Genomic DNA, 15748 nt, shown 5'->3' on the forward strand with positions numbered 1-15748 from the left:
TTTTTTTTTTTTTTAAAGATTTTACTTATTTATTTGAGAGAGAGAGAATGAGAGAGCACATGAGAGGGGGGAGGGTCAGAGGGAGAAGCAGGCTCCCCGCCGAGCAGGGAGCCCGATGCGGGACTCGATCCCGGGACTCCAGGATCATGACCTGAGCCGAAGGCAGTCGCTTAACCGACTGAGCCACCCAGGCGCCCCATGTCCCATAAATTATTATAGAACCAAAATGACTAACGAGAGCTTAACAATAGCCATTTTCATTAAAAGTGCCATGTATGCGGCCCACATACACAATGCTGCTCTCAGACTTCCACTGTTCCTTGTCATGACTCTTATTTCCATGACATTAATATGAGAAAGGCCCAGGAAAATTCTCAAGACTGGTGAGAATATTTGTAGTCTGGAGGGGCTTTGATTCAACCTTGTTACATAAAGCCACAAGAATAGTAGGTCCTGAAATTCTACCACAGGCTATGTGGAAAAGCTTTAGTCTAACAAGTTTTTCTAGACAGAAACGGAAGTGAATAGACTGTGCTGGAATATTAAGAGGTAATTACATCACACCTAAATATAATTAGAGATGAGCTTTTTTTAACTAACTTCGAAGCACAGAATCCTAGGCTTGGAAAGAGCTTCACAAACCAGAAAATCTAACCTCCTTCCCCTGCAAGAATCCTTCCTCAGCATTGAAGACAGACACAGTCATGCAGCCTTTAAATACTTTATGAGATAAAAGACTCCTTGTTTTGTGGGATGACCCTTTTCTATATTGGATAGTTCTAACTATTAGAAAGTTTTTTCTGGGGTGCCTGGGTGGCGCAGTCAGTTAAGAGTCCGACTCTTGGTCTCAGCTCAGGCTGTGATCTCAGGGTTGTGAGATCCAACCCCACGTCAGGCTCCATGTTCAGCACAGAGTCCACTTGGGATTCTCTCCCTCTCTCTCTGCCCCACCAGAGCGTGTGCGCTCTCTCTCTCTCAAATAAATCTTTTAAAAAAAGGAAGAAAGGAACGGAGGGAGGGAGGGAGGAAGGAAGGAAGGAAGGAAGGGAGGAAGGGAGGAAGATCTTTCTGATGGCAAGTCGGATCTGCCTTACTGCGATGTCCAACCATCAGCCAGAGGCTGTTTAGAGTATTAGGAACATTATAGGCTATCGAGCCAGACAGAGCTGGGTTTGAATCCAGGGCCTACCGTTTGCCAGGTAAGTAGCCTATTTCCTGACATATAAAATGTGGTCAGTGATTCCTCCCTTCTGTGTTAGTATGAGGACTAGAGACACTGTGCCTTAAGTGCCTAGTTACTCACTAGATGGTGGCTCTTCTGCTTTGGTCCTGATACACAGATATGATCATTTGAAAGAAAGTAGATAATGAGTACATATCTGTTGAATGGACCAACTCTAGAACATTCTGGGCAGTCACCAAGGATACAACACGCACGGGTACTCTGTCTGCTCTGCCACCCAGACGCCGAGGAACGAGTCAGACCTGCACATCCTGCTCCAGTTTGATCTTGATCATGTTGTACTCTTCCCAGTCCCACATCCTCTGCCTGTTCAGCTGCTTCTCATAGTCCTCTGCTTTCTTGATGCGGTTCATAAGATACTCCAGCTGAAGGCACGGGAAGACAAGAGGAAAGTCAGCCCTATCCCTGTCCTGCCTCAATCCTTCCAGTGGCCTGACAAGCATGACACATTGAAGGGTCTCCAAGTGTCATGAGTCTGGAGGGAGTCAGTCGGCCCTCAGAAGCTCCTGAGCCCCAAGGCTTTGTATTGTTTACCTTACTCTGGAGACTCCTAACTTGAGAAACTCCAAGAGGATTGTTCCATTAAGAAATTAGCCGTGGGCCCTGTGGTCAGACATTTGTATTTCTCAAAAAAAAAAAAAAAAAAAATCCACTGGATCTTGGTCAAGCTATTTCTTTGTTCTTTATGTCTCTGAGTAAAGTGATAACCCCCACACCCTTTAAAACATCTTCCTGGGTCACACATATCCGTGGCTGGGGTAGAAGCCTGGGGACAAAGAAGAGAGTGACAGGAGCACGGGAACTCCAGCGAGCTGCAAAGGAAGGTGGTATTCACAGCCACCAGAAACAAATGTCACCACCAGAGGCAGCCACCACCTGCAGGGCCACACGGACTAACCATGAAGTGCAGTACTAAATGTCTGCCGTGGCAATCCTCCCCAAGATACAGATTCAGCAGCTAGTGCCCTAGACTCCATGGATCACCCTTGACACAGCCACCACGCCCTCCCCCACCCACCGCCCCTTTACCTCTTTGGCATTGTGAGCCTGCAGGGCCCGCTCCCATTTCTTCTTATTACTGGTCAGCAGTTCCTGCCGTTCTATCTCAAATGCTTTCTACGACCAAGAAGGAAGAGGGCTCTTGTGTCTGTTTTGATTGGGCAGGTTCCACAGTACGGAAGAACTCATAAGTATTTGCGCAAGGTGCCATGTACCAACGAGATAGCCCAAGTCAAATCCAAATGCAAACTGTTGCATGGAAATTAGTGTTATGAAGTCTGGGTTTCCCATAAATTTCTAGAAGAAATGTGCCAACTGCCCTGTGGCTCAGCCAGTATCAGAGGAGGGAGCTGGAGGAAGGCCAGTGAGTGCCCCTGAGGGCAGTTACAGGGCAAGCCCTGGCATATGCTTCAATCTCACCCAGGGCTGCTGCGCTGCTATGCTTGGGGTTCCCACGAAACAAAGGAGCATGTTGTTCACAAGGGGTAGGCCAAGGAATGCAGAACAGAGTCTAAAATAATCCAGAGAGGTCCCCACCCTCTTGGCTCTCTTCCATTTTGGAACGGTCTCAATCTCAATCCTTAATATTCCATTCAAATTCAAAGTATTGATTCCAGAACCTGTTTTCCCATGCCCCCACCCCCCGGCTGCCATAAATACAACAAATAAACCGCTCACAAATACCCACCTCCTCCACTCTTCTTATCCTTACATGGTTTTATTTTCTTGCAAAGCACTGATTACCACCTGTCCAACTATATATTTAGTACTTTATCTGTTTACTGTCTAGCTGTCTCCTGCTAGAATACAGACTCCGTCGAGGACTTTGTTCATAGCTGTATCCCGGCCCCTGGTACAGTGGCTGGCACATAGTAGGCCCTTGACGAGTACTTGTTGGGTGAGTCAATGAATGGGTAAACAAATGAAGGGGCCGAACCCAGAGGACGAGATACCTGGCACAGTTGGGACAGACCTGGCCCTCCTCCCAGGGGCTGCCCACGGGCAGAAGGCAGCCCTCTCACACCCTGTTACCTCAATGTAATTCAGCTCCTGACGGAAGGTTTTCATGACATGCTTCACTTGTTCTTCCATTCGCTCCAGAAGTAGGCAGATGTCATCCGACTGTTTCTTCAAATCCTTCACATACTGGTCATCTTTTATTTTCAACTCCTAGAGAAGAGCGTGTCAAAGGCTGGCCACCAATGAAGACAGAAGCAAGAAGTGCCAAGCGCACTCCACTTGGACCTCTCTCTCCAGTATCTGTGAACACTAAGAATTGCAACTATACGAAGCAAAATTAACTTCAGAAGAATCTGAGGACGCCCGGGAGAAGGCACAGGGAGACGGAGTGGAGTGGCCTCAGCTCGGCGCAAAGCCGGAAGGAGCAGCAGGGGATCAAACCCTCCATGACTACTTGCTGCAAATCTCCCCATAAGCTCCCAGACAGCTTAGGGTGCCCCAGCTGAGCAATGAAGATCCAGGATCCAACATGGGAATCTATATACTACAGACTAAGTTCCATTCCTTAATTAAAAACGTAAAATCTGACACAGCATTTGCTACCAACATACATCTTTCTAAGGTCACCAATAGTTCTAAAATTACTACAAAGCTTTTCCTTCCGGTTGAATTTATTGCTTGAGTTGTGCAATAATCCGAGTAGTGAAGTGAGGCCTCCACATTTTTCCATTGAGGTAGAGCAAACAAGCCAGTCAAATCTCCCAGCCTGAGCCCACCTGGCAGGGTCGGGGCCGGGAGTCTTGCCTGCTGTAACTCGCTGATAAGCTTGTTCTTGTCCTCTATCAGCCCGGCGCAGTGCACCTGCTGGGTGTTGAGCATGTCCCACAGGTCCTGGGGAATTCTCTTCTGTTTGCCCACCTCCCACTTTGCGGTGATTTCATCAAATTTGTCTTGGCTTGTCTTGACTTCATTCTCCAGCTTTTCAAGTCTGTGAATACAAACAGGCCGGCCATGCCAGCCCAGCTCTGGAAGCCACCTCCTCCTGGAGGCAGGCAGGCTCTCGAGAGTCTGACATACCAGGCCCGGGTCCTAGGCACTGCCTCCACATACCCCCGCTCAAACCAAACCAGGCTCTGAGAAATCTTCTTTTAGCTTAAGGACTGACTGGCAGTAAGGAGACCAAATAAACGACGTGACACATAACAAAAGCAGATCAACCTTAAAGCTATACCTACCTATACACGCACATGCATGTGGATCAAGAGTTAATTTGTCACATACTTCTGTAACAAACTCTATGACTCTAGTGATCAAGGCCTGACTTTGCCACTACCTGACTCTCAACTTGAGACAAGTCCCTTACCCTCTGCAAGCTGCATTTTTCTCCTCTGTTAGAGGGAGAGGATGAAAGCACCTACTTTCATACGGCTACTGTCGAAGTTAAGTGAGATAATGCTCAGCACAGCAGTCCCTTAACAAAGGGTATACTTATTATTATTTTTGGTTATCAACACGACTTCAGGTGTGTGGCTGTTCCTCTCCCAAATTATCAATAAATGACCAGGGGGACATACAAATAGGGAAACTCCACTATTAAGCAATGGAAAATCGGCATGGCCTTTCCAGAAATTCCAAAAAGAGACTCTGTGATGGAGTATACTGAGGAGGGGACCAGAATGAAGGGAGGCGTGAGGACGAGAGGCGAGCCTCCCCTCCCCCAGAACAGCCGCTAGGACACATGCCAAGACTCTCTCCCTACCTTAACAGACTGTCATTCTAGGAGGCTGCCCCCAGACTTGAGCGCCAACCCCTACAAGACAGAAGTAACAACTTAACCTCATGCTCCTCTCTTCTTCTCGCCTCCCTTCCGAGCTAGAGCAGAGTCCATATTATAATTCACTTGACTTTTGTCCTCAAAAAATGAAAAATAACAACCAGGTCATCTTTCTAAAGTCCACATTTATCCTGTAACTCTGCCGCTTAAGACCTTCAGTTTTTCATCAGTGGTTACAGGACAAAGCCTAACTCCTTGGCGTGGCTGGGAAATCAGCCAATTCAGGGCCAGGTATAGCCCAAGGCAGGCAGTGGGAAGTGGCAAAAATAAAGTCACCAATTGCATACTGGTAAAGCTAGTAAAGGTGGGCTGAAGGAATTACTTATGCTAAACAACTAAAAACTATTAACATCGTGCTATTGTGGAGAGAAGCTAAAATGGCCAAGTGGAGAAAGGGGGAAGAAGGGAGGAAAGCAAGCGGGAAGGAAGAGATTCATTCCTAAGGGGCAATAAGAGGAATCTGCGAGACTGAGTTTGACACAGCCACCTTCCAACAGTGGGGGGGGGGGGGGGGATTTGGGGACCCACGGAAGAGATGTCCTCATGTCCCCCAGGCTGCAGAGCAGGGGCTCCTCACCTCTGACGCTTGATCTCCTCTTCTTCCACTCTCCTGTGGATCTCTCTGATATCTGTAGCCACCTGGATATTTGTCACCAACTCAGTGCCACAGAGCAGCAGTTTAGCCAATTTCTGAAAACAAAGAAGAATTTATGAAGTTAGAGGGGCACCTGGGTGGCTCAGTCGGTGAAGGGTCTGCCTTTGGCTCAGGTCATGATCCCAGGATCGTGGGATCGAGCCCCGCATCACTTCAGACTCCCTGCTCAGCGGGGGAGCCTGCTTCTCCCTCTCCCCGCCCCCCACTTGTGGTCTCTCTCACTGCTCTCTCTCTCTTTCTCTCTCAAATAAATAAAATCTTTTAAAAAAAAAGGAATTTATGAAGTTAGGAACATTTTGCTCAACTGTCTGTAGCTGTTCTATCCAACCAAGAGGGAATCAAAAGCAACCTTAAGACCCTAAGAGTAGTGGGGCGCCTGGGTGGCTCAGTTGGCTGGGCGTTTGCCTTCGGCTAGCATCATGATCTCCAGGTCCTGGGATCAGGCCCCGCATCGGGCTCCCGGCTCACTGGGGAGCCTGCTTCTCCCTCTGCCTCTGCGTCTCCCCCTGCTTGTGCTCTGTCTGTCTCTCTCTCATATGAATAAATAAAATCTTAAAAAAAAAAAAAAGACCCTAAGAGTAGCATGTATTTGGCAATCCACTTCCATCAGGATGTTGGTGATGTGATATCAGAGCTTACAATTTAATAGCACATGTGATTCTGAAGGTACTTTGGCTTATTCTCGTTAGACTAGGGATCAGCCGACTAGCACACTGGCAGATACCCTAGGTACATCTCAGCACTTGCCCCCGTAGACCCTCCAAGTGGTTGACACCACCAGGGGCTTTCCTGAGAATTCAGTGGGAGAGGTGAGGCAGAGATAATGGCAATCATCCTCCAACATCCATTCCCTCCTCCTCTCCGAGTAACAGGACCCCCAGTTTTAGCTGGACATTTGACCTACCAACATGGATACACTTCCCAACCTCCTCTGCAGCTAGAATACAGTCTGATCAATAGAACCTGAGCAGAAGTGATGTGTGCCGCTTCTGAATCGTGTGTTGAAGGAAAAACGTGTGTCCTCTGCTGCCCCATTCCCCCTCCTCCCAGGCCGGCGTGTGGTCCTCCAGTACGACTTGGGGAGCACATGAAAGCCACTAAGGAAAGGCAGAAGGAGATGAGGTCCCTGACATCGAGGAGCCGCCGGCATCAGCCCTGGACAGTGTACTTAGGCTCTGAACTACTAAGTCAGCCAGAGGGCTAAGCTTCTATGTTGTTTAAGTTACTGTTACGTGGGGTCTCCTGTTCCAGACTCTCTGGCTGCACTGCTGTCTCCCTTACTGGCTCAGCAATTTTGTTATCGGCACCCCCCTTCTAAATCCCTCTTTGGGGGTGCCTGGGTGGCTTAGTTAGTTAGCCGGCTGCCTTCAGCTCAGGTCATGATCCCGGGGTCCTGGGATCGAGCCCCGCGTCGGGCTCCCTGCTCAGCGGGAAGCCTGCTTCTCCCTCTCCTGCTGCCCCTCCCCCACCCCCACTCGTGCTCCCACTCTTGCTCTCTCTCTCTAATAAATAAAATCTTTAGTAAATAAGTAAATAAATAAATAAATAAATAAATCCCTCTTTGAATTCCACATCAGTGTCTTCCCTCCTGACCTTTGCCCGATGACAGGATTTCAACACAAAGTTCAGGTATCCTTAGGCTATGCCTAAGTTTTTCTAGGTCTGGAACTTACAAATTCTCCTGCTCTCGGATTGTTTCTGAACAGAGAACCTATAAACATCTCCATACAAAGGAGTCACTGAAACGATCAGAGATTCTATCTCATCTCACCCTTCTAAGGACATTTGGAAATGCAGTTTTAATGAATACAGAACCGGAGCCTTAACCCAGGTATCCAGAGGTACTCCAGACTTTTTTTTAAATGGCTACAGTTTTAGCACTTGTACCAAATGGTTTTACGTGCCTAAGGAAGTAAAGCCTTTCCTGTGGTTTTTGAACAATTTTCTATTTTCTGCTCAGACAATGTGAACATCAGAAATTTCTGAATCAAGTATTTCAGACTCAAAGTAAAATGGAAAATGTGGGGTGCCTGGGTGGCTCAGTCGGTTAAGCATCTGCCTTCAGCTCAGGTCATGATCCCAGGGTCCTAGGATCGAGCCCCACATGGGGCTCCTTGCTCAGCGTGGAGCCTGCTTCTCCCTCAGCTTGTGCTCTCTCTCTCTGTCAAACAAATAAATAAAGTCTAAAAAAAAAAAAGTAAAACGGAAAATGTTAGTCATCAACAGACGAACAGACACAGGAAAAGATAAAACTGTCATTTTCCGATGATACGATTATATATGTAAAAAAATAGACACACAAACAAAAGAAACCACAGGACAGCTATTAGAATTAACAAGTGAATTTGACAAAGTTGCTGAATATCAGGTCACTATGCAAAAACCAATTGTGCTTTTATATATCAGCAATAAACACTTAGAGCCTCAACACAAAGTGTAAAACACCGTTGAGCAAATTAAAGAATACCTAAATAAATGGAGGGATATTTTATACTCACGGATTGTACATCTCATTGTCGGTAAGATATTAATTCTTTCCTAAATCCGACCTCAGTTAAAGTCCCCAGGAGGGGACAACTTGGTGGCTCGTGGGTTAAGTAGCTGACTCCTGATTTCTGCTCAGGTCATGATCTCAGGGTCCTAGGATTGAGCCCCACGTCAGGCTCCATGCTCAGCGGGAGTCTGCTTGAGGACTCTCTCTCTCCCCCTCCCCTTAATCCCAATCTCCCCACCCCCCCACCCCCACTCTCTCTCTAAAATATATAGATAAAACTTTTAAAAATCCCAGCAGGTTTTTTGGTGGAAACTGACAAGCTGATTGTAAAATTTATATGGAAATGCAAAAGGTCAAGGATAGCCAAGGCAATCTTGAAGAACCACAGAATTGGAGGACTCACTCCACCAGATGTCAAGACCTGTCATAACGCTACAGTAGTTAAAATATTGTGGAATTGGTGTAAAGTCAGACAAGTAGACCACTAGAACAGAATAGAGAATCTAGAAACAAATCCAATGGGTGATCACCTGATTCACAACAAAGGTGTATTGCAGTGCAGTGGGGGAAAGGATGATCTTTTCAATAAATGGTGCTGGGTCAATTAAAAATCCATATACAGAACAGTGAACCTTGAGCCTTACCTTTACACCACCCACAAAAATCAATTCAAGATAGATTACAGACCAAAATGTAAATGATAGAACAATAAAGCTTCTAAGAGAAAACTTGGAAGAATATATTTATAAAATTGGAGCAAGATTAAATAGGAAACAAAAGAATCACCAATTAAAAATGATTGATAAGGTGCAGGGCCGAGGACAGTGGCCCTTCCTGTCCAAGTCTTAGGGTAGAACTGGTTATTAATATCTTGATATTGAGGAAGGCAGCATTTGGTTTTTATACATTTCTTTTCTATGCCAACACTTTACATGACTTACGTCCTAAGTGAAAGGAAGCTTGAAAAGCTGCTAATGAAAACAACATTATCTCTTCGGGTTCACACTCAAAGAGTGCTCCAGATGAACTGTATATCAGTATTTTCAAGACCATAGCAGTATAAACTATAACAGTAGGTTCCAGATTATATACGATATCCTTGTGATCCTACCCAGCAATGTTCAGAGATCACTGACACTTTGACGAAGGAACCCCAGTACAGAGAGGGGGCATGACTCATCTATGTCACAGTGAGCACCAGATCGGGACCAAGAACACACCGCAGTTCAGTATTCTTTCCGCCACCATAAAGTATCTTATCCTTGACACAGTACCATACGGTTCACTCGGGTGTCTCTATAGATCTCTATGTTCTATAATGACATTTCAGTAACTTGAGTATTTTTTTCTCCCAGTAAGTGCACTTCAACTTCTGCCAGAAATGATCTCTCTCCTCTCTGCTTTTCTAAGTCCCACCTATTTTTCCGAGATGCGGCTCAAATCCCACTTTCTTCATGTAACCTTCCCCCATCAGGCCCGCTTGGGCAGCCCTCTTCCTTACCTCAATTCCTACTGTCCTGCTGCCCTATGATACTCATTTAGCAATTAATTAAATGCAGCACTTCACCAGTTCTGCTTGCTGTTTGGAACTGTTGTTCATTCTTCCTGCTCCTGTTGTTCCAAGTCCTGTTTAATAACATCCCAGGAGCCCTGGTATTGCCATGGGAGAGCAATCGATGACTTTCTTTTTAGTGGTTATTGAGTACGAGCTCTGCACTACTCCACAGATATAGGAGAGGCTCTCCCTCTCACAGAGCTTACAGCCCCACTGGGGACACTGCAGGCACACACATTTGAAGTCCTACAAGCGAGAAAACGGTCTAAAATGAAATGCGTGGCACAGAGAAGACATATTCAGTGTGTGAATTAAAGGAGCCTGGGCTGCAGAAGAGTCATGGACTTGAAGTCCTCTCAAGTTGGGACTTGAGATGGTCTTGAAGTATGGGAAGGCATCCTGATGAGAGGAGAGGAGAAGAGAAAGGTAGCGGAGAGGGACGAGGAGGAGAGGGGAGGGAACGGCATTCTGGAAGATCAGAGGCACACACAACAGCAAGCATAGCCCCCACTGGAGGAGAGTGAGCAGATCAGCCAAGCGAGAGCGAAGGCCCAAGGTAGGTATCAGTGGGAGGAAGACTGAGGTTAGGACGGGAACAGAAGGCCCTGAATGGGTAGCTTAAACATTTGCACTTGATCCAATGAATAGTCCGTAGGATGAAATGCAAGCTCACTCCTAGAGAGCTCTCAAAATGGGAAAGATTCAAATTCACTTCTGCCTAACTAAAGGCAGGAACATGGAATCTCTCTTGAGATTTTTCTGGTCTAAGTACAAAAACCATGACATCACACCCAGACCCCTAGGGTCACTGGCTGACAGGACCCATCTGCCACCCAGCTCATACCAGTCTGCTTTCTTCTTTCTGCTTGTAGCTCTTTCTTTGATCTTCCTCACTCTCTTTCTTCCCATCTAAATATTCTCCAAGCGCTTCCCTGTGATGGGAGAAAGTAGAGAAACTAAAGTTATTTCTAGTATGTGGATTCTATATTTAGAGTTTCCATAGTGCATCATACCATATACGAAAATATATCCCATATGGATAAAAATTTAAATATTAAAAAAACACAATCATAAAAACACTAGAAGTAAATACAGGAGAGAACCCATCTTAGAATAAGACCAAAGCTAGAAAAAAAAAAATTGAGGGACTTTACTTCTTAAAATTTAAAATTCTTCTCCTTGAATCAAGGGATAAACTCGTAAAAGATACTTGACAAAATGTTTCCATCTAGAAAATAGAACAGGCTCCTTCAAATCAATACAAAAACCACAAAATACCAATTAGAAAAACTGGCAAAGGATGTGGACAGACAACTTACAGAAGAAATACAACAGGAAAATAGACATTTGGAAATACGTTCAACTTCACATAGAACCTGAGAAATGAAATTGAGAAGCCCGTCAGGTATCATTATTCTCCATACCAGATGAGAAAAGATTTAAAAGGTCGATAATGGGATGCCTGGGTAGCTCAGTCAGTGAAGCGTCTGCCTTCGGCTCAGGTCATGGTCCCAGGGTCCTGGGAGCAAGCCCCGCATCAGGTTCCCTGCTCGGCGGGAAGCCTGCTTCTCCCTCTCCCTCTCCCACTCCCCCTGCTTGTGTAAATATATAAATAAATAAAAGATTAATAATATCAGGTGTGGGCCAGGTACAGGTGCCCAACTATTCACACCACTCCACAAGTGGGGATGTGAAGTGTAACAACCTGTCCAAAAGGTGATTTGGCGAGATTTATCACACACTTAAATACGCCTCCCCTCTGACCCACCTTCAGGAATTCTCTGCAAAAAGTACTCAGAGAGGGGGCGCCTGGCTGGCTCAGTTGGTTAAGCGACTGCCTTTGGCTCAGGTCATGATCCTGGAGTCCCGGGATCGAGTCCCGCATCGGGCTCCCTGCTGGGCAGGGAGTCTGCTTCTCCCTCTGACCCTCCTCCCTCTCATGCTCTCTGTCTCTCATTCTCTCTGTCTCAAATAAATAAATAAATAAATCTTAAAAAAAAAAAAAGTACTCAGAGAGGGGCGCCTGGGTGGCTCAGTCGGTTAAGTGACTGCCTTAGATCCTGGAGTCCTGGGATCGAGTCCCGCATGAGCAGGGAGTCTGCTTCTCCCTCTGACCCTCCCCCCCTCACGTGCTATCTCATTCTCTCTCTCAAATAAATAAATAAAATCTTAAAAAAAAAAGCACTCAGAGAAATCTGCACCAGAATCATTATTACAGCACTGACTCTACCTGCAGGAACATGGAAACACTCCTAACACACACATTAATCCTCGCTAATACCCACCTGTTTAAGAGCTTATGAGGCAAAAATATAAGAAAAAATTCTGGGGGTGCCTGGGCGTCTCAGTCGGTTAAGTGTCCGCCTGCCTTCGGCTCGGGTCGGGATCCCAGGGTCCTGGGGTCAAGCCCCGCGTCTGGACTCCCCACTCAACAGAGTGTGTGCTTCTCCCTTTCCCCCTGCTTCTCCCCCTGCTCAAGCTCTCTCTGTCTCTCTCTCAAATAAGTAAATAAACTCTTTAAAAAAAATATTTTGTAACCTATAGAAAGAATGACGTAATATCTAGCAGTATGCAAAGACATCCACGACAGTTAAGTAAAAAGAGCCAGTTGTAGAACAATATGCGAAGTATAATATACATTTTCTTTTTAAAATAGGCTTATATACACATAGGAATTTTTTGGAAGGACATATGACCAACAGATGACGGTAGCTATTTAAGGAAAGGGAACTTTACTGCAGATTTCGAGTCTCTATATTTTGGCACCACATGAATTTTACAAGTAGTGTGTCCGTGTGTGTGTTAATCAGAAAATAAGACCAAAGAGGAGGGGGTAAAATAAGTTCCAGATTGTGGGCTTCTGTGGAGGATGCATGGGGAAATGACCCCACCAACCTCCACCCCATTTACAACACAGAGGTCCACTCTCCCCTCTGGCACACAGTGGCCACGAGGACTCCCAGGACTGCCTTATGAAAAATGAAACCATCATGTTATGACTTCATTCACAGTGCAACAAGCAGATCTCTCTGCCTCATTCTTTCTTGATTTTTTTCTAATACTGACTTCCGTTTCCACTCCCTTTGTTCAAAGTTCAGCACCGCTCAACAGCATTTTTGACATGTGGAGTTACCACCAGCCCCCACTCCAAATCTAACCAAAACCCCATTTTCTTTCTTGTCATTTCATGCACGTCCCTATTTTTAGTCAATCTATTCTTTGCCATTACTAAGAGAACTAAGTGTTCCGTTTGACTCGGTTTTCCGACGTTGGCAGGCTCATGGTTTTCCCGCTATCACACAAAATGCACTCTTTCTCTTGACCTTCTACTTTGACCACCAATTAAGTAACCAACTCTATCTAAATAATCCTTCCAGTTGCTCCATTTCCTGGAGCAAAGACCAGTTCTTCAGAAAGAGAAAGAACTCTTTTTAACCTAGTTTTCACTTGAACCCCACTGCTGCCTTTTACTTATCATTTCTGATCTTCTAGCACTGCACTCCAACTGTCCAATAAAGGGAGCCACTAACCACAAGTGGCTGATCCAAACTGAAATGTCCTGTGAGTATAAAATATAAACTACACGGATTTTTGAAGACTTTGAATGAAAAAAAAAAGGCAAAATATCTCAATATAATTTATACTGATTACATGTTAAAATAATATTTTTATATAGTGGGTTAAATAAAATAAGTGACAAAATTAATTTCACCTGCTTTGTTTACTTGAACGGGGTGACTAAAATTTGTTGTCTTGTTTTGTTTTGCTTACTGACCTAGCCTATTCCCCAAAGGAGTGATCCGCAAAGAGACTTCTCCCTCCTCAGGTTTGAGCTGAGTCCTTCTTTCGGGAAACTGCTTCCTCCGGGGCCCCCACCCTTGCCGTCTCAATGGAGTCTCCATCTTCTTGAATACCCCACCTCCTGACCAATCAAAGTCCCTTCTCGGGATTTAAAAACTTGGCACTTCATGGATTGTTTGGCTGGATTTCAGGTTCTGGGTTAGAAATCATTTTCCTTCAGAATTTTGAGAGTATTGCTGCAGTGTCTTCTACCTTCCAGTATTGCTATTTCAAAACCCTGAAGTCACTCTTTCTTTTTTTTTTTTTTAAGAGTTTATTTATTTATTTGACAGAAGGAACACAAGCAGCGGGGAGTGGGAGAGGGAGAAGCAGGATTCCCGCCAAGCAGGGAGCCCGATACGGGGCTCGATTCCAGAACCCTGGAATCATGACCTGAGCCGAAGACAGACGCTTAACGACTGAGCCACCCAGGTGCCCCTAGTCACTCTGTTTCTTAATCCTTTCCTTGGATGTGACCGTTGTTCTCACTCTAGAAACTTGTAGGTCCCTTCTCCTGGCTCTCGGTGCCCTTGAAGCCGCTGTCTCGGCCCCTGCAGCCAATTTAGTAGTCTTAGCAAGCACTTTTAGCCCACGTGATGGATTAACTAAACCCTTCTTTGTTTATCTAGGATGATGCATTGCATTGTTTCCTAGAAAGACTCCAGACCAAACCCTCTTGCACAACCTCATCCCCGCCCCGCCACCCCCCCAGCCCGCCCCACGCAGCAATACACAACCTCTGAGCACCAGGATAATGTGTGTAGCTGGCAATGCTGAGTTGCATGCAATCAAGAAGGGTTAAAGACCACTGTCCTCCCCTTTTACTGATTAACTGCCCTAAAGTTTCTGTAAAAATCTTCGGGGCAGGCAGAAACCTCAGGGTTGGTTTTTGGACAAGAGTCCGCCTTCTCCCTCACAATCCCGGACTTCAAGCCCTATTACAAAGCTGTCATCATCAAGACAGTATGGTACTGGCACAAAAACAGACACACAGATCAATGGAACAGAATAGAGAACTCAGAAATGGACCCTCAACTCTATGGTCAACTAATCTTCGACAAAGCAGGAAAGAATGTCCAATGGGAAAAAGACAGTCTCTTCAACCAATGGTGTTGGGAAAATTGGACAGCCACATGCAGAAGAATGAAACTGGACCATTTCCTTACACCACACACAAAAATAGACTCAAAATGGATGAAAGACCTAAATGTGAGACAGGAATCCATCAAAATCCTTGAGGAGAACACGGCTGCCTCAGCTGCAGCAACTTCTTCCTAGAAACATCACCAAAGGCAAGGGAAGCAAGGGCGAAACTGAACTATTGGGACTTCATCAAGATAAAAAGCTTTTGCACAGCAAAGGAAACAGTCAACAAAACCAAAAGACAGCCGACAGAATGGGAGAAGATATTTGCAAATGACATATCAGATAAAGGGCTAGTATCCAAAACCTATAAAGAACTTATCAAACTCAACACCCAAAGAACAACTAATCCAATCAAGAAACGGACAGAAGACAGGAACAGACATTTCTGCACAGAAGACATCCAAATGGCCAACAGACACATGAAAAAGTGCTCTCAACATCACTTGGCATCAGGGAAATACAAATAAAAACCTCAATGAGATACCACCTCACACCAGTCAGAATGGCTAAAATTAACCATTCAGGAAACGACAGATGTTGGCGAGGATGCAGAGAAAGGGGAACCCTCCTACACTGTTGGTGGGAATGCAAGTTGGTGCAGCCACTCTGGAAAACAGTATGGAGGTTCCTCAAAAGTTGAAAATAGAGCTACTCTACAACCCAGCAATTGCACTACTGGGTATTTACCCCAAAGATATAAATGTAGTGATCCAAAGGGGCACCTGCACCCCAATGTTTAGAGCAGCAATGTCCACAATAGCCCAACTATGGAAAGAGCCTAGATGTCCATCAACAGATGAATGGATAAAGAAGATGTGGTACACACACACACACACAATGGAATATTATGCAGCCATCAAAAAAAAACCACTACGAAATCTTGCCATTTGCAACGATGTGGATGGAACTAGAGGGTGTTATGCTGAGCGAAATAAGTCAATCAGAGAAAGACATGTATCATATGACCTCACTGATATGAGGAATTCTTAATCTCAGGAAATAAACTGAGGGTTGCTGGAGTG

The 15748-nt window shown here is 45.4% G+C and overlaps 2 protein-coding genes across 4 annotated transcripts in view; both read right to left on the reverse strand.

Annotated features, from left to right (window-relative positions):
- Positions 1-15748, reverse strand: part of DRC1 (dynein regulatory complex subunit 1) — a 43084-nt gene that overhangs the window by 19016 nt on the left and 8320 nt on the right. For all 3 annotated transcript variants that reach the window (XR_004075514.2, XM_031027683.2, XM_031027684.2), the window contains exons 2-7: positions 10585-10672; positions 5614-5726; positions 4007-4190; positions 3275-3412; positions 2273-2359; positions 1486-1608 (exon numbers count right to left, since the gene is read on the reverse strand). Coding sequence is in view for 2 of the 3 variants with exons in the window: in XM_031027683.2 (XP_030883543.2) it covers positions 1486-1608; positions 2273-2359; positions 3275-3412; positions 4007-4190; positions 5614-5726; positions 10585-10672 (733 nt within the window). In the remaining variant the exon portion in view is untranslated. The remainder of the gene's footprint in view (positions 1-1485; positions 1609-2272; positions 2360-3274; positions 3413-4006; positions 4191-5613; positions 5727-10584; positions 10673-15748) is intronic.
- SELENOI (selenoprotein I) overlaps positions 10585-15748 on the reverse strand; it is a 59415-nt gene continuing 54251 nt past the window's right edge. Inside the window, exon 11 of the mRNA XM_031027686.2 lies at positions 10585-10672. The gene's annotated coding sequence lies outside the window, so the exon portion shown is untranslated. The remainder of the gene's footprint in view (positions 10673-15748) is intronic.

This window comes from Leptonychotes weddellii, chromosome 10, assembly GCF_054177405.1.
Source record: "Leptonychotes weddellii isolate Sample4059 chromosome 10, ASM5417740v2, whole genome shotgun sequence".
Taxonomy (NCBI): Eukaryota; Metazoa; Chordata; class Mammalia; order Carnivora; family Phocidae; genus Leptonychotes; species Leptonychotes weddellii.